We start from the raw sequence: 19,888 nt of genomic DNA, 5'->3' as shown, positions 1-19,888 counted from the left end.
CATAATGAGCTATAAATAAAACATCTGGTTGAAACAGGGCTTCGTGAATGAGGTAACACAAGGTGCCTCATACTGCTGGAAGACCATGCAGTTGCACAGTATTACAGTATTAGTTATGGTGGAAAGCAACTAAGTACATTTACTTAAGTACTGTATTTAAGTACAATTTTGAGGTATCTGCACTTTACTCGAGTATTTTCAATACATTTGACTTCTACTCCACTACATCTCGGATCGAAATATTGTGCTTTTACTCCACTACATTTATTTTTAAAACTTTAGTTTCTAGTTACTTTGTAGTTTTTGATTATCATTACAAAACAGATTAATCACTTCAGCACTATATATAATGTGACGCATTGTGAGCCTGTAGATCTGCTTTTTTTTTCAAATAGCCAAAATATATACATCTATTTTCAAAATGCTTTTGTATACATTTTGAACTTGGGTATATTTTGATGCCGATACTTTAGTACTTTTACTCAAGTACCTTTTGAAATCCGGACTTCTACCTGTAAAAGAGTACATTGCAGTATTGATACTTTTACTTAAGTAAAGAATGTGGGTATACTTTTTTTCCACCACCAGAACAGAGGCTTGGTGTGATGTGTCTGTGCTCTCCCCCTCTGCTCGTTTTCTGACAGACTTTATTGAGATCCACCGTGGAAATTAGCATCTTAAGCCAGGATAATGTCTGCGGGTGAAATATTTACATATTCATTGTGTGTGTGTGTGTGTGTGCGTGTGTATACATGCTTGTTCATGTGCACATGTGGTTGTGTGCGTGTGTGTGTGTGTGTGTGGGAACAGTTGGCAGAAGTAACATGGACACTTAACAGTACTTCCTCCTGCATCTCCTCTCCACTTTGAGTGTTTATAAAGCACACATCAGTCATCACACACGCACGCACAGCCAAAGATCTAGCTTGTCTATCTTTACTGTACACAAACGGCACATAATGTCGGCCTAATGTTTTTGCAATCTCCAGTTATCCACTTAGTAAATCAGTTTAAAAACACAGTTAGTGTCACTATACTCTGTTATGACCAGAGTATAGTGACACTAACTAGGGTTCATGTTTACCTGTTATGACCAGAGTACAGCGACACTAACTAGGGTTCATGTTTACCTGTTATGACCAGAGTACAGCGACACTAACTAGGGTTCATGTTTACCTGTTATGACCAGAGTACAGAGACACTAACTAGGGTTCATGTTTACCTGTTATGACCAGAGTACAGCGACACTAACTAGGGTTCATGTTTACCTGTTATGACCAGAGTACAGTGACACTAACTAGGGTTCATGTTTACCTGTTATGACCAGAGTATAGCGACACTAACTAGGGTTCATGTTTACCTGTTATGACCAGAGTACAGTGACACTAACTAGGGTTCATGTTTACCTGTTATGACCAGAGTACAGCGACACTAACTAGGGTTCATGTTTACCTGTTATGACCAGAGTACAGTGACACTAACTAGGGTTCATGTTTACCTGTTATGACCAGAGTACAGCGACACTAACTAGGGTTCATGTTTACCTGTTATGACCAGAGTACAGCGACACTAACTAGGGTTCATGTTTACCTGTTATGACCAGAGTACAGCGACACTAACTAGGGTTCATGTTTACCTGTTATGACCAGAGTACAGCGACACTAACTAGGGTTCATGTTTACCTGTTATGACCAGAGTACAGCGACACTAACTAGGGTTCATGTTTACCTGTTATGACCAGAGTACAGCGACACTAACTAGGGTTCATGTTTACCTGTTATGACCAGAGTACAGTGACACTAACTAGGGTTCATGTTTACCTGTTATGACCAGAGTACAGCGACACTAACTAGGGTTCATGTTTACCTGTTATGACCAGAGTACAGCGACACTAACTAGGGTTCATGCGGTTTATTTCAATGACATAACTTTGACAATGTTAGGTGTGCTGGCAGCACATTGAGATGATTTACGACCATTGGACTCAGACAGTTATATATGATATCGTCTCTGTGGGGGGGAAACCTCATATGTCTAAAACTGTCACTTTTCAGGATAAAAAGTAAAAAAAAGAAAGGCGACACATTTCGAGCTTGCAGATATGTCACTTTTGATGCCTTTGTGTGCAGCGTGATCAAGTAGGGCATTATTAATTTAGGAAGAAACACAAGCGGTTAGAATACGGTTGTTGTCTGCCCGCCCGACAACACTGTTACAGTCAGTGTTCTTGGCAGCACATTTCTATTTTAGTTTTAGTCATAGACTCTTGAAACGTTTTCATATAGTTTTCGTCACATTTTAGTCACCCAGTATGTTTTAGTGTTTAGTCTAGTTTTAGTCGACTAATCATAAGATTTTAGTCGACTAAATAAATCTACAGGTGATTTAGTCGACTAAAGTGTATTTTGACAGGCCTTGATGCCATCACAATGGCTGATTTTACACTTGCTGAAAATAACTGATCTACAAGCAGCCCGACGCGTTGTGAGCTTGTAGATCTGCTATTTTCAAGTGTAAAATGACTTATACTAGATCTCTTGTCCAGTGTCCACTAGTCCCTTCCTAACATTTTAGTCTAGTTTTTATTTGTTGACAAAATTGCCAATATATTTAGTCATAGTTTTAGTCACCATCATCATGGCCTATTGTTGTGTAGTTTCCATTTAGTTTTCGTCAGTGAACTGAAAAAAGGTAGTTGACGAACATTTTTCGTCGTAGTATTAGTCGACGAAAACAACACTGGTTACAGTCAGAGTGTGAATGCTCGCTCAGGATTTTACAACACACTATTGTTTGCACAAGGTCACTGGTTGAGGCACATGCAGCAGCCATCCATAATCATAAAATGTTCTTTTGCATTTTAAATTACGCTCTGAATACTAAATCCACATTGCCCACGCCACCACCTCCAAAATAATGAAAAAAGAGACACATGTTATCCTCATTATATCACTGTCTACATTTTGAGATAAATCATTAAAAAAAAGGTTTTAAAAATCGTGAAAAATCGTATTGTGATTCAACCTAATGTGAGTTCAGTGAATCATTACATGCTTGGTGAGGACATTATTTGAACAGAACTAAAAAAGATAGACTTAATATTAACCAGTGCTGTTCTATCTGGATGTTAGATAAGCAATGTTATCTTGATAGAGGATAGAGGTACAGTTAAGCTTCAGCAGAGGATGTCTGAGACAAGAAAACCGATAGTCAAATCAACAACTGGACTAACAATGAAGCAAAAAAGCATTGAGCACTTCAACCAACTAAAAACAAAATTACCAAGGTTTCAGAGATATGTCGCGTCATTTGGCACATGGAAGAGTACAGTCATTAGACATTTATTGACCTCTGTGGGGAAAGTCAGCAGTAACCACGAGCATAAATGTTTTTTTTTCTCCAAAATAAGTTAATAGCAGAGGCAGACTCTTCACTGAAATAAGTGTCAGAGCTGAAATCGACATGTACATATGAAATAAATGCTTAAACCATGTAGCTATAGGTGTAATGTTAGAGACCACAGAAGTGAACCTTTCAAGCCTGTTTTCTCAACTCGTTTTTACATTACTCTATAAGCCATATTTCATTAAATACATCCAATGGCAGGCCCTCAAATTAGGTCACAAATGTGTACCCAAAGTGTTCACATACATTATACATACAGTGTATTTAGCATGAAAGTGGTTAGTCCACATGGATCAGTTAGAATTTACAACGGGTCTGCTGTCACTGGCGCTAATGCTGCGGGCATGCTAGGCGCGACAAAAATAAAATAGAATAAGAGTCATTTTCTTTTGTAATTCAATCATGCTGTCGACAGCACAACAAGATGTATTTTGGCTCATGGTGGTACACGCATAATAATCAGCAATAAACAAAACATCACACGCAGGCTGCCATACCCCATTGTCATTACTGTATCCAAGCAATGGAAGCCGTGACGTGCTGCAAATCAAGGTTGATACAGTACCATCTCTTTTTTTTTAACCGCTCCAATGGCTACAATAATAAAGCATGAATCAATCGTTTTTCATTCTCTCTCCACACAATTTCTTGCTCTGTTCTACAAATGTAAGAAAGCTCATTCCAGGCCAAGGACCCCTTACCTGAGAGAGATGAAGCAGGGACCCCCGCTATATAATTGTAGAACGTTTTGAATAAACTTCTTCTTTTAGGTTTCATAGACGGCTTCTTGTTTGACAGCACTGTCATCACTTTTGTGTGACGGTTTTTGTTTGTATGTCATTTCCAGACATTTTTCCTCTTCACACTTAGTAAACTTGACTCTGTACTTGGTCTGTTCTTTTTTTGTTACCTCTACATGCCGAAAATAGCCGATCTACAAGCTCACATAACGCCTCCCATAACACCTCCCTCATCATCATCATCATCATCATCATCATCATCATACTATAATTAAGCCAATGTCTGTCTGAATGAATGAATGAATGTGTGTCTGTGGGTCACTGTAACTGCCGTAGCTCCTCACTGCCTGCACGAATCGCTCCCACCTTTCACACAGGCATTGATGGAGGTCTTAACGAAGCCCTTTTTCCAATTTAACAAATTATAAATTGATAATTAATTTATTAGTGAATTACAAATGCGAAAACAATACCCAGGGCGCAGTACCCCCACCAGCCACAAGGGGGGGGGGGCAATATCTCACAACGGGTAAGGGCTAGTGTAAATAAAAAGACATTCCTATCACTCAAAGATTTGGGGGCCCCCTGTGGTAACTCTGACGACCGACTTGGGGTGCGCCCTGCTTTACCCAGTTCCATGTGCTATTTAACCCCAACTCTTGTGTTGCTTGCGAAACACCTCAACGGCGACTCTGCAGCAACCCATAACCGCGCTGTAGCATTAATTGTCACCGCTAGCGAGAAGAACGCAACATGAAACGCATTTAAGTTTGCAGGTCAAATATTGCACTATAAACTGTAAAATACCCTTTGTGGAATAGGTCATTAAATAAGGCAGTGACATGTTTGCAGGTAGTTTGTTTGAAACTCCCTGTGAGTGTTTCTTCTCCTAGTTCCAGCTGTTTCTTGTAATGGTCTCCAGGTAAAGAAAGGAGATGTGAGGGATGACGTGCATTTGGACCAGACTAAACTCTCCACAAGAAGGGTGCTTTGTGAAGTTGGACAGGTGAATATGAACCTCTCCTCTCCTCTCCTCTCCTCTCCTCTCCTCTCCTCTCCTCTCAAACCAAATATCCTACAACTTAATGTATTACTCAGTTTTCCGTCTTACCGTCTCTCCAGGAGCCCAGAGGAACCCCACCGTCGTTCCAGCTCTACGGCAGCGGTCTGCTCCAGGTCAGACACCGGGCACTGAGGCTGTTCCAGCAGGCTGCACGCAGGGTATGTGCATTTAACATGCATATTCATACATGTACATGTATGCATAAATAAGCATGTGCCGCGGACGCACGCACACACGGACGGACGCACACACACACACACACGGACGCACACGGCACACTGTACAATGACCCCATGGGCGACTGACCTCCAGGCTTTTAAGTTAAGGCAGCGCTGGCATAATCTCCAGTCCTCCATGATAAATGCATGAGTCATTCAGGTTGCTTCCAGTGCGTATATACTGTATAGCTTTGCAGCCCATAGGGACGTGCCTGCCAGCGCTGACTCTGGCTCTCTCGGTGTCGGGTCACGTATTCCTTCACTGTCAAAACATTCCGTTGGGAGTGAGGTGCAGGTGAACGTGAACCGTCCGTTCTTTCCTGAAATACTTCTCTCCTCTCCACTTTGCAGTTACTTAAGTAAATCTACTTGATTGTTACTTTCTACCACACTGCCCATAATAAGAACACAGTCATTCGGTTTTCTAATGCCTTGTTTCTCTCTTTTTTCATATTGATCAATTTTTTTTATCCAAACAAAAAAAAATCATGCAGACTTGTAAAGGCGAAAGCTACAAAAAAACATTAAAAATAAATAAACAGTATCAAGTTGGTGTTGTTTAGCGCACAGTGCTAGTGCTCAGTTTCAGCAGTATACTTTGCCAAAATGGGTTTTATTAAGCCTAGTTGTTGTGTGAAATAACAACAAGTAGGCTTCTCACCATCAACAAGGTCAGAATATAGGGGATAAAATAGATAATGGACTAATGGTTTCGCCACATTCCTCTGGTGTTCCTGCCCCCAAAAACATATTATGCTCGTGACACGTCAGCCACCATTATCCATGTGTGCGTCTGTTTTTACCTTGGAGTATAATTATTAATAGAGACGGCACCCGGAGGAAACCCTGAGGCGAAATTTGTCATTGCAGCTCGAGCCAGCGCTGGTCCATTGACTAACATTGCGCACGTTCATGTTATTGGGCCCATGACACGTGAGCGCTATGTTTCATACGTGAACGTGCGCAAATGGACCTCCAGGACCTCCCTAGGGAGACGCCCGAGAGGCATCCTAACCTAAGCTGGCTCCTTTCCAGGTGAAGGAGCAGCGGCTCTACTCCGAGTCTCTCCCGTGTGACTGAACTTCTCATCCTATCTTTAAGGGAGATGCCCGTCGGAGAAAACTCATCTTGTCCACTTGCATTTGCGACCTTATTCTTTGCGGGAGTACACTCTGTTATTTCATTTAATATTTCTCAGCTCTTTGCTCAACTCTGGTTGTTTTTACATGTGCTTTATAAATAAAATTGACTAAAGACTAGAATCAGGTAACAATGAAATGCAACCAAAGTATTTTAAGAGCGGCATTATGAAATCTAGTGGCTGAAGGTTGTCTCTTGTACATGTACATAATTCTAGCGATTTCGAATCAAATCAAATCACGTTTATTTATAAAGCACATTTAAAAACAATTTCCATTGTACCAAAGCGCTGCACAGAACATCTCATCAACACGACAGTAAAAGCACAATAATAAGCAGACTAAAGTTATCATAATTAATAATAATAATAATAATAATGGGTTAAAAAGCCAAAGCCAAATAACATATCACGGCCAATCAAACGCTTGGGAGTAAAACAGGGTTTTTAGTCTGGATTTAAAAACGTCAATGGAGGCAGGGGGGGAGTTCTAATGGAGTAGGGGATGGTGTTCCACAGCCTAGGGGCTGTGACAGAGGAGTCCGTCCCCTCTAACCCTGCAAGGCTCGGATCTATTTCTACTTGCAAAAAAAAGAGATTTCAACCTTACTACTACTAGGACTTTGTAGGACTTGTAGGAAATGCAAATTTTATGCACATTTATAATAATTATTAAAATCATAATAATAAATTAATAATTTACATTTGGGGGATATCTTTCACAATAATAAATAAAACATGTTCTAGACATTCTAATGGTCAGAAGAATATATATTACAGGAATTTACAGGAATCAGGGTTAAAGGACAAAGGTTAAAAACGTTTTGTCAAGTTGTGTGAATTTCTGCCAAAACCACTACATTTGTACAAGCAGTAAAACTGACAGCACATCGGCTACTGGATAATAGTGGCTATGCAGGGTGGGGGTTCCCTGTTCAAATATGTGTTTCTGTTCCCTTTCAGGTAACAGTCCAATGTCGTATGACCCGGAGACTGGCTTCTTTGAAGAAACTGGCGCTCAGTGTTAAGAAGTTACCCACTGCACAAAAAGGTGGTGCGTGTCTTACAATGGATTATTTCCAAAAGTCTGGCTAATTCAAATAACTTATTACGCAAAATGCATGACTGACTCAATTATGAAGTTAAGTTTAGTAACCTTTGGGGAAAAGGCATATCTCTGCTGTCGGGAGGAAACCTCATAACTTCTACTTTTTCAGGAAATTAAGAAAACCTTATCTTTTTTTTAAAACAAAGCAATACAGCCTCATCAAAGTTGGTGATGTAACTTTATATATTGTCAATTATTTCCATGAGAGGGGGAGAGGTGGTGGAGTTAGCTGTTTTAGCAGACATTTTGAGGGTCCAATGGAGTTAAGAGCACTTTTTACTACTTTCCATTAGTTCAATATTTAAAAAAAAAAACAACACACAGCTAATCAGCCGATCAGAGCATTACATCACCCGAAACGTGACATTTGTGATATATTCTTTTGCACCAGGTAACAATTATATTTGTGATGTCCAACCACCAGTCTAGCCACATTCCAATTTTAATACTATACGGCATTTGGTCAAAGCTGTAAACAGACATGTGATGATGCCTTTACGGTCCTTACAGAATTGACTAGCCTACAAAGTATGACTTTTCATGCAATGGCAGCAATAAATACGTTATTGAATTTCTATCCAGCGGTGCAATGCTAATGGAACCCCTTTGATGCGCCGGGAGGGTTCAGGGAACATGGTACATGCCTCCGGCAGGGGATATGTGTCCATTTATATTTATAGCAACGTCTGCATGTATTCATACATAAGTAGTAGCATGTGGCTGACATTTGCTCACTGACCCCACATATACATACGTTTTTATTGCATCTCTCCGCATTATTGTGCTTTGACTCACCGGCCTGTCTCTCCCATGGGCGCAGGGGGAGTGGAGACAAGCTGTCTGTCTCTCCCAGGCGTGGGGGGAGTGGAGACAAGCTGTCTGTCTCTCCCAGGCGTGGGGGGAGAGGAGACAAGCTGTCTGTCTCTCCCAGGCGCGGGGGGAGAGGAGACAAGCTGTCTGTCTCTCCCAGGCGTGGGGGGAGAGGAGACAAGCTGTCTGTCTCTCCCAGGCGCAGGGGGAGTGGAGACAAGCTGTCTGTCTCTCCCAGGCGTGGGGGGAGTGGAGACAAGCTGTCTGTCTCTCCCAGGCGCGGGGGGAGAGGAGACAAGCTGTCTGTCTCTCCCAGGCGTGGGGGGAGAGGAGACAAGCTGTCTGTCTCTCCCAGGCGTGGGGGGAGAGGAGACAAGCTGTCCGAAGAAGGTCTCACCGCACCGAGTGCTTCCTTTCTCCTTTCCGGTGTTTCACCACCATGACGATGTCCGACCGGTAGGTGCAGCACGTTGCCGAAACACACACACACACACACACACACACACACACACACACACACACACACACAACTAGGGCACGGGCAATTATCCCCAACATACACTGTATCTTTATTGTGTAGGTTAATCAAATAACTGAGGAGCATTTTTGGTTTTCATGTATATTTGTATTTCTTATATCACTAAATCGACACAGTTTCTTTATTGGTATATTCCAAATTGCATACAGGTCAATAAGGCAAAAGCATACAAAAAGACGGATGTTACACCTTCCACCTCCCAAAGGTTATTTTTTTTTATGAGTTAATAATAATAACACAGGCAGACTCTTCACATACTAGAGCATGTCCGAAATAAGTGTCAGAGCTGAAATCGACATGAAAATATGAAATAAATGCTTAAACATGTGTAACGTTAGAGACCACAAAGTGATCCTTTCAACCCTGTTTTCTCTGCAAGACATTACTCTATAAGCCATATCTCCAAAACTGGTGGGTCAAACTGAACAACCAATATGTCAATTTGAAGCTATTATTCCCTGCTTTCATATGACATGAAACGAAAATTGAAACCCTCAGTCAAATTTGGTCACCACAGCACAGGCCCAAAAGCTCAAGGAATAAGTTTTAACCTGGGATGTCATGCTGCACTTTTGGTCTTTTGGAGAGGACTGCTCTGCCAGAAACATTGCGAAAAAAATGATGGCCATTTTTTTATACCACACCATAGACAACCAATATGTTCCAAATGTCATCATGCTTTAAGTAGCTTGTGACAATTGTGTCAAAATAGTGGGGGTTTCATGATTCTGAATTAAAAAAAATTGGACACAAAATGTGTCCAAATGTGCTGACCTCATCACGTCTATGGACGTTTTTAGCCCAAGGTGTCTATTTTGTGCAAAACTAATGCTTGGAATGGATTCAGAATCATGAAAACCCCCTAGTTTGACATGTCACATGCTACTTAAAGCAAAAGGAAAGTTTGAAATTTTTTACATTTTCGCCTGCCATAGGATTAATGGTAGGGTCACAAGAAACCCAAATAAAAAAATTGCCCAATCAGCAAGTGGATTCATGAATGTATGTATATAGACAATATTTTAGGCCAATAAAAAAGACTATATACCAAATTTCCCACCCGTCCACCTCGGCTGCCGGACTACAGCTTTAACATTTCACTATTAACCCCCCCCCCCCCCCCCCCCCCCCCCCACACACACACACACACACACACATCGTTCATTAATCGTAATCGATGCAAACTTTTTAAATATTGATTTGAAGTCCCATCACCCGGCGCTACGGTACACACAACACACGTGTAATAAAAATGGAAATTATGGAGACCTTCATTGTGTGAGCGGCGAACCTCGCGGAGATTACAGGTTTCCCCAGATGGCGTCTTAGTCACGACACACACAATTACGCGTACCCTCACCTGCCTCTTAGTGATAATTCCATGTAATTAAGCAGCACACGAAGCAAAAAGGAAAAAAAAAGGCTTCCTGAGATTTTCTCTCCAGAATAATTATGATTAAAACCTATTTAACCGTGGGCGTGTGGGCAGTGAAAGATTTTTTTTTTTTTTTAATATACTAGCTAGTAGCTACCCATGAATTGCAGTTACATTAAATAATAATATGAATAGAAGGCGGCGGTGGTGCGGCGGGGGGGAGGGGGGCATCTTATATTAAAACAAAGCAATATCAAATATACATACAGTGTCTGTACCCGGAAATATAAAGGCAGAGTACTTCAGTCTCCTGTGCAAATAGAAGACATCACACAGCCGCAGATATCAAATATGCATGAAGTGTGTGGCACTGTTACCGTCTGTCGGGTGGAAACCTCATATGTTCCAAACTGTTACTTTTCAGGAGTCAAATTCATCAAAGTATCAAAAGTGCTAGAGCAACAAGCGCCGCGGTTCGAGTTTGTGGATCTGCTACTTTTGATGCTTCTGTGTGGTGCTGTGGTATGATAAAGTAGGGCGTTCATCTACCAATAAAACCCCAACAAGTTAAAATATGGAGTTGAGAGGTTTTGGCCCAATAGCAACGATATACATAGGGGGAAGTCAGCCTTTGCATTAACACTTCAGCATCCCCTGCCTGACAGTAGCAGTTCACACTGTTCATTACTGCTATTGTTTTTTTTTATGATTCAAAATTTTATTGCTTTTTTCAATTAGTTTCACAAACATTTAAGACAACAAACGAAACAATACTAGACAAGAAAATAATAAATACATTACACAACAAAATCTTTACAGGAAAGATAAAACAATACAGACAATAAAATAAAATAAAATAAAATAAAATAAAATAAAATAAAACAAATTAATAAAAAAGGGAAAAAGAAATGCCATTACCCCTGGGTAGTATCAATTTACACTGTATACACGGAAAACAAGAGAAAAATAAACGTTGCGCTCACACCATAATGGGATTGACAGCGATGTGCATTATGTATCCTCCCCATTTCCGTATAAATTTGTCCAGTCTGTCGGACCTCCTATATGCCATTTCTTCGTATGCTGCAACCTTACCTAACTCCACAAACCAGTCATGAAACGATGGACTCCCTGACGCTTTCCAACCCCTCATCAGCACCTGTCTACCAATCATGATAGCCGTGAGAATGAATTCTGCATAATCACAGTGCGCAACCTCATTACTGCTATTGTTAAAAGCATTTCTTAACTATAGCTCGTGACTAAATAATAACTACATTGTTTGGGATTAATTGGAACACAGTTTATTTTCTCCAGTTTTCGGAAAAGTTTTCGACGTCGCATACAAGGTTTCCAACCCGACGGCAAAGACGACGCGCATCACCGCCGGCGATGTGCTATAGCTAGGCGGTCCGTCGTCGTAGCCGCCGTTTTTCAAAACAACTGCCACTCACGAGAGTCTTTGACGTTCAGAAGCATCGTAGAGGGTCCTCATGTGTCTGCACTTAATTGTTCAATTGGCCCTTTTGGGAAGAGCAGGGGGAGCAATATGGATACTGCATACATACTGCATACCGCGAGTCGGCGACTAGGAAACGCAAAAGTGAAATGATATACTGTCACCAAAGCGAAACCAATGTGAAACTGAATACAACAACTTGTCTTTAATTGTACATACGTGGTCAGTTAAGACTGATGGTAGGGACAGCTACGGGCAGCGCACCCCCCTCGCCTCCCACTTCTTCCATACGGTTGTCAAGTTTTCCTTTTACTTAGTGCTTTTTCTGGTTTTATCCTCGTAGCAGTTTTTGTTTTTGACCTATTTACAAATGTCAATCAAGCTTGTTTGTTAAATGTAGGCTATATAATTGTACAAGTAAATAGCGGGCTATATTAATGTCTGTACTAGTTATGAAAGCCTGTAGTTATGTACATAGCCTACTTTATCTGCGGGAACTGGCTGGGGCATGTATACAAAAAGCAGCATTTCCTTCTCTCATCTTCAGGTTCCCTCTAATTTGAGGCCAGTTCCCGTGGACCCCATCGATGTGAACGTCATGTCAAACATCCCCTACTTCAACCTCCAGGTACTGTATAAGCAGCTCTATACCAGTGGTTCTCAAATGTTTCGTTTTATGAAAAACGAAACCCATATCTCTGAGATTTGGTTCCATCTGTACGGAACCGCTGCACTTCGATAAAAGCGCCAAAGCACCTCCCTCCGTGGTTGTACTGCAGTGTTGTTTTCCTCGACTAAAACTAAGACGAAAAATGTACGACCAAAATTAAAATCAAAATCTTGCTGCCAAAAACAACACTGTTGTACTGTACAGGACGTTAACGTGGCGTGTGGTGGTGGTGTTAACAGGTTCCTCAGCGCTACAAGCAGGTGGAATACCAGGCAGAGTCGACATGGGAGGCGTACGCTGGCTACATACCCACCACCCTGGCCCGACCCCTACGCACTGGAGCCCTGGTAACTATAAAGCACTGGTTCACAAAGAGACGGGTTTGTGTGGGCTTGTGGCACAGAGGGGAGGGCGAGAAGGTGGTGGATTTACCGGTATAGCTACAACAGAGAGAGATTGATTGGACATAGACTGAGATGGACAGAGGTTGATGGAGATCAAGGCACAAGGGGACGGAGAGACCGAGGAAGAAAGTGAGAGACGGAGAGATGGAGAGAGAGATAAAATGGGTGTGAATGACAGGCCGGAATGACAGAATGACAGGCCGACCAAGACAGAGTGAAGGTGGATGATGTTAGTCACAGCCTCTTCCTGGTGGCTGGAGGGAGCTAGGGTGGATTTTATTTCAAAATACAAAAGTTCTTCAACTGGTGTGTCTACTCTCTACCAAAACATCACAATTCTGCATTTTGTGCTAATGGGCTACATGCACACCAAATAACTCTTCCTAGTACTTCCGGAATTAAAAACAACAAATATGTTAAAAGCTACAAGGTTATATCACAACACAAGGCAAAAATACACCCTATGCAAAAGAGTGTCACATGACGTCACCTGTCAGTAAGGGTCAGAGGTTGAACTGAGTTCCTGGAGAGAAGTTGCATTGTTTTGGGAACATCAGAGAGAGACAATATTAAGTCATCTGCACATGGTTCATATAGGCACACACGGTACATATTCTTTATTGTCATCTTTTGAGTGTAATGTGTTTGTTGTGAATTGCCTAATGTTGCTGTAATGTAGAACTGTGGACTTTGTTAATACTAGGACTAGCGCCTGCTCCCGTGCTTGCGGTTATGGTTAGATTAGGGTTTGAGGTGGGTTGTCGTGTTTCGGACCAATGACTAGTCGGACCAAACACATGCGTGGACATTCTTGATCCTGTACAGCTACACAGGTGTTACCGATGATGCTAATTAAGGCTCTGTTCCATTTACATTTAGTGTGCAGTGGTTCTCAAACTTTTTAATTTCAAGGACCCCCCATAACTCTAAGAGTGTACAAATGGAACCAAATGGACCCTTATGGGTCATTTGGAGCCCACTCAAGGACACTTTGAGACCCACTGGTGCAGCAGAGTGTTTCCAGTGATCGCCAACACGCACAAAATAGCAGCACCCTGACTCTGTTTGACCAGAATGGAACATAGCCTTCATTAGCATCAGCCTATAGGGCCCAAGCTTTTTCCAAAATGGCGTGTGCATAGAGCCCATTGTTTATCAGACACAGCACTAGTGTATCGCATATTAGGACTTGGCCGTCGTGAGATTTTAATTTGGCTTTAGTCCATGCGTTCATCTACAGTATTGGTTCCCAACCTTTTTATACTGAAGTACCACCTAAGAAAATATGTGGCTCTCCATGTACCACCATGATAAATACAATTTATTATTTGTTTATTTAGTTAAAATACAGGAGCGTATATGTGCTCTTTTTGTTCCATTCATAAGCCAATAATGCTCCTGCTCTGACAAAACTCAGTCTAATCACTAATCAGCACCACTGATGATATTTTTAATGTGATTAATCCATTCTCAAATCTTCTATTAAAAGCTATAGGGGTGCAGTCATGCCCATTTCAGCACGGCTGGATAGCCTATTTTAATCAATTGCTTGCTCAGAAGAACTACCTGTAATAATATAAATATTTCATTCAGCTTTTGTCTTTTTTCGTTCTACTCTGTGCAGTACCAGTGGTTGGGAACCTCTGGTTTAGACAACAATGAAATATGTGGTTTGGCATAATCACAGTATACAACTAAAATGGTACAGCTCCCCTTCTGAAACTGCTATCACACATTTTCTCATTCCTGGATGTCAGATGAACAAAATTATACCACACATGTCTTGTCCCTTTTTAGTGGTACCGACATCTCATTCGGCCCAAGGACTAAATCAGTTGACAGTATAGAGCACGCTCGGCTCGGGAACTTCTGTCCCTTTAGTGTTTGGTGGACTGTAACTGAGTACATTTACTAGAGTACTGTAAATCCACAGTAGCTGCTCTTTAGCCATACACTGCACTGTGCATTTCCTTCCCAGGACGAGCTTCTGCCCGGGCTGACGTCCCCCGGCGAGTCCCTGGCCTCGGCGGAGACCAAGCCCGAGAGGGAGGGGGAGGGGGTCGAGGAGGACGACGCCGACACCGCCAGCCTGAGCTTCTCCGCCGAAACCCTCCTACGCCGATCGGCCCCTACACACCCACTCAGGATCTTTGTAAGGAACATTTCAGCTGACCCCGGGCACTGTTGTGTCCGTGTTTTCCTTTCACTCACTCACTCGCTTTTTACCTAGTGCTACTGTAACCTCAAAGCAATTGCATCAATGCAGAAAAAAGAAAGATGAAGAAAAACAAGTAGATGTCAGTCAGTGCTCACTGGCCAGTGTGTTGAACATTTATTCAGGCATTCTTCTCATCCCTCAGCTGTTCCATGGCATGTATGTTCACACAAAAATAATAAACACACAAACAAATTACATAACAGTACATACTATTGACCAACAAATGAAAATGCAGGTACAGTAGAAATGCGCGAAGCGCAGCTGAATATGTTATGTTGATCAAACACAACCAACACAGACTAATCTAAAATATAGAATACCTCGTTGGCCGCTTGTTGTGGAAAGAGGTTCTTGGTGCTTGCGTTGCTTAAAGTCTTTTTGACCATTTCTCCTTAACGTAGCTGTCCTTTATAACTTTAGCAGTGCAAACGCACTACACTGCTGCAAGTGTACTGCTTCCTTGTGCAGACCAGAGTGACGAGTCTGAGGCCCAGGCTACACGTACAGTATATGGATCTTTTGCAAACGGCGTTTTCGGACACTCAAACGGAGGTTTTTGGAAACGGATAAAGATTTTCGAAAGTATCCGGATCAGTGGATCTGTGTAGTCATGTGAAACGGAGCTTTTGAGAAACGATGACGCCACCGCTCATTAAGCGCATATCATTTTTACTATAATTGGGTTAGAAATGCAGCCTATGTGCCTGCATGGAAACTACATGGATATCTATCCGATTGTTCATGTTTATATATCACTGTTACTATAATAATTATATTAGCCTACTAGTCCAGTGCGGACTGGTGATTTCATTTGTATTGGTGCCGAGTGCGAAGCTTGAACAATAGGTTAATTGCGAACCGCTAGAGATAAACTGTGGACATTAACCTACCAATGGACTCATGCCAAATGACCCAGGCCAAATGCCATTGTGCAGTAGCTATACACCAACAAGTCTATGCGTGGTGTGTGCATAGCCGCATGTGACACTATATATTCTATTGTTGTATTTTGCTCTCCGTTTCATGGTCATGGTCATGCGAGGAGAGAGAGAGAGGGTGCAGAGAGAGAAAGAGAGGTGTGAATGGAATCGCATCAAATAAATAGCGTTGTTTGTTCAGAAGAAAGTATACAGTGGGTCGCCGTGCGCATTTGGCACATCTCTCTCCTGTTTAGGTAATAAAGGGTGCACCCTTGACTGCATTCTGTTGTCACTGTGCCTGCATGCCGACAAGGTGCGCCTGTGAACTTTTATTAGCCTACAGTATAACGTGACATTTACACGGCACCAGCAGAGTCAGACCTATATAGAAGTGTTGTGTCCACAACCAGTTGTGAGCTTCTAGAGTGGCTATATTTTCCAGGTGTATAATAAATGTCACGTTATAATGTAGGCTAATAAACGTTCACACGCGCACATTGTCGGCATGCAGGCACAGTGACAACGGCAAGCGCGGGAGCAGTGCATGTTCGCCAACCTTAATGCATGTTCGGACTAACGGGACTTCGGATCTACAGTATGGGAAGTTCCCGACTCGGCTATTATTTTCTCTGCAGGACTTGCCTAGTCGCTAGGGCAAAGGTAAAGTAAAGACGATGAAAGAAACATGTTCCACTTCCACTGACAATTTAGGTGGCTTTTAAAATGCGGTACTTATTCCTTCATTAAAAAATATCATTGGCACCTCATAAGTGTAAATATATAAAAAAATCTAATAATATAGCCTACAAATGAAACCTGCTACTGCAGTGATTTTATCCTGTGTTCAATGCGTTTCTGCGTTTGTGTGTGGACTCTGGTATGGGTAGGGATTTTTTCAAAAACGGAGGACGAAAATATCCGTTTTGCAAAAGATCCATATACGTAGGCCTATAGCCCAGGCCTGAGTGAGAGGTGTTTGTACCACCTGTGTGCAATCAATAAATCAGTCAATAATGGTCCAGTGCAGCTGTGACAGACGGGGAACTTCTTCTCTACTTCTTTTTGTTGTTTTACAGTTGGCAACCAATTTATGGTGCATTACCACCATCTAGTGATCCATCTCTTGGATCAACCGTATGAATACACACACTCACACTTTCTCTCACACACCCTTAACTAAACTATATCCTGTCAAACACTCCTGTTTCCTTTAAGAACTCTTAATAGAATTTTAACATGTCTTCTTTCCCCCATTCTTAATTCCTGCACCCCTATGTCCCTCATCTGATACCTCATCGCCTCCCTCTCTGGCTCATACCCTCTGCAATTCAAAAGAACATGTTCAACGGTCTCCTGTTCCTGACGCTCACATAACCCAGACTGATGTTTCCCTATTAATGCCAATGTTTTATTTAGTCCACTGTGCCCTTGACAGGGAACTTTGTTCTGCCACATCATGTTTTTACATTTTTAACCTCGCATGAAATCAATTATGAACCACATATTTATTATTGTATCATGAAATTAAGATTACTTGTGCTTTATGAACTTATGTATTTGAGCTATTTTAGTAAGCATTGTAATAACAGCACTTACAATGTGTTTTGGTCCCCACCCTCTCCCATTCCTCTGTGTTTTTGTTTTTAGAACCCAGCCCCAGGCCTCCGAACCTACAAGATCACCCCTAAATACCTGGAGAGTGACCTGGAGTTTCACCTCTGTCCACTGCCCAGGTAACAGCCAAATGTACCACTTAATCCCTCTCTTTTAAGATCAGGATGCACCTAATCGATATATCAAACTATGTACTTTTATATCCGTGTGTCCATAAAGTATGTATTATACACAGTGTAATTATATTCAGTTAAAGTGTTTCAATGATGAAATATTTGCCAAACTATTTTTGATCAATGATCAGACTTCCTAGTCTAGTCCAAGGACTCTAAAGGGCAGTCCATACTGTCTCTGACCACCAAACATTTCGTCGGAAAGATCAGACTTAAATTTTTTCTCCAAAGTAGAGTTCGGGCGAGTCAACATCTGGGATTGCAGCTTTCAGAACAAACATTTATTTTACCTTTCCAACCCAAAACGCAATCACGTCTCAGGGGCGACCTACCGATCGTTCCCACCTTGATGAAAATGATGAACGACCTCCTGTTATTTCATCAACTGCTAGATGATGAAATAATTCAATCCAAACGAGAGACTGCAACGAATGACATCATAGGCTTCATTCTCTCCACTGTTATCTTCCCACGTTTTTCCTTTTCTCTCCTAGGTTGTACACACTGTAGGCCTATAGTGTTTTGTATATTTTGTTGATGACATGTATTGTGTAAAAATAATAATGTTGAATTGAATACATAATTATGACCACAATGGAAACAAGTCCCAGGACATTTTTGTGTTATCTTTTTAGCCCTAATGTCTGATTGCAACTCGCACTGTTTGCATTTCTGACGAGTAATATAAAGTACTCAATCAATCAAGCAAACCTGCGCCATGAGACCGATTTTGTACTACATCCAAATCTTCCCTGACACTACATATTCTCAAACGATTGTCGGCCGCCAGATACATCTCAATTCTGGCGGTCCTCGACATGAGTGTGTTTTGAGTTGACGGACGGTGTCTGTGCTCCTGTCAGTCAGACGAGCGTGTGTGAGTGTGAGTCATTGTGAAAGATGTTTCCCGTCACTGTGGCGTGATGGGTCTCGCCTCTGCGAGACAGAATCCTTGTATCTCCATCGCTCGGCTTCGAAATGAATGCATCTCACTCGGGTGGGGGGGGGTGTCTTCAATGTTTTCCAGACCAAGGACCCCCTAGCTGAGATGGGAGATGTAGCGGGTCCCCCCTCCCCCCCCCACTACATATTGTATAACATTGTGATGCAGACTAAACATTTTCATAGATTTCATAGATGGCTTCTTAGACTTGTTTGACACCACTGTGTTTTGTTGAATTCATGGTAATGTGTATTGTTCAGACATTTAACGCTTCAATATCTGGTAAACCTTGTTCACGCTGCACTTTTTTCCCTCTAAACGACCAATCTACAAGCGTGTGAGCTTGTAGATCTGGTATTTTTGGTTAAAGGTCTCCTCAGAATAAGGATGCGAGGGTTCAAGTGGTTAATGTAAAAAAAAAAAATCCTATCATAATAAATATTTGGTATTCTCTGAGGATGCCCTTGGGGTCCCGGACCCCCTGTTGAATGCAAAAAAATAGCAGATTTACAAGTTCACAACGCGTCACAGTGTAAAGCTTGTAGTTCGACTATTTTAGCTATTTCCGATTGTTATTTTATCATGAAAGTGTGTCGTTTTGTTTTTTTAAGTATTTAGCCAATGAAAATGGCTTTACAGGATCTTGAGAATAACAGTTCTGGACATACAAGGTATCCACCCGACATCAAGGACATAACAGCCTTGTGCATTTGCAGGTATGGCGTCCCCGAGGGCAGCGCCCGGCACGTCAACACCCCCAACACTCAGACGCCTTCCCAGAAGTTCCTGGACCGTAAGGTGCGCTGGTCTGAGAGGCTTTTAAAAGTCAGTCCAAAGTTTCACGCCCCAACAGCCTTTTCCTGTTTTTTTCTGGGGCATTACGCCCCCTATACGACTCCTCCTGGGCCCACAATACACAAATGTGTAAACACACCGTCCAATGGAAGCTAAATCGAAAATCAATTGCAATTGTAAAGAGAGAACCTTTTAATGCAACTGTTCGGTCAAAGAGTTTTGACGTGCGTGAGTGTGTGCATGGGTGCGTGCGTGCGTGTGTGTGGCTGTATACCCAATTATGGATGTTGTGATTTA

The 19,888-nt window shown here is 41.9% G+C and overlaps 2 protein-coding genes across 3 annotated transcripts in view; both read left to right on the top strand.

Moving 5' to 3' along the window:
• LOC308311614 (metalloreductase STEAP3-like) overlaps positions 1 to 19,888 on the top strand; it is a 351,330-nt gene that overhangs the window by 64,449 nt on the left and 266,993 nt on the right. The window lies entirely within an intron of this gene.
• cfap221 (cilia and flagella associated protein 221) overlaps positions 1 to 19,888 on the top strand; it is a gene marked incomplete at both ends in the record, with an annotated part of 50,767 nt that overhangs the window by 20,692 nt on the left and 10,187 nt on the right. Inside the window, 8 exons of the mRNA XM_080758531.1 lie at positions 5,268 to 5,366; positions 7,528 to 7,618; positions 8,838 to 8,938; positions 12,402 to 12,482; positions 12,764 to 12,871; positions 14,907 to 15,080; positions 17,714 to 17,799; positions 19,513 to 19,594. Of these exons, the coding sequence (XP_080614657.1) occupies positions 5,268 to 5,366; positions 7,528 to 7,618; positions 8,838 to 8,938; positions 12,402 to 12,482; positions 12,764 to 12,871; positions 14,907 to 15,080; positions 17,714 to 17,799; positions 19,513 to 19,594 (822 nt within the window). The remainder of the gene's footprint in view (positions 1 to 5,267; positions 5,367 to 7,527; positions 7,619 to 8,837; positions 8,939 to 12,401; positions 12,483 to 12,763; positions 12,872 to 14,906; positions 15,081 to 17,713; positions 17,800 to 19,512; positions 19,595 to 19,888) is intronic.

The sequence above is a fragment of the Protomyctophum bolini genome (assembly GCF_963924005.1).
Source record: "Protomyctophum bolini genome assembly, chromosome: 24".
In the NCBI taxonomy this organism is placed as follows: domain Eukaryota; kingdom Metazoa; phylum Chordata; class Actinopteri; order Myctophiformes; family Myctophidae; genus Protomyctophum; species Protomyctophum bolini.
This window is presented reverse-complemented; position numbering and strand designations above follow the sequence as displayed.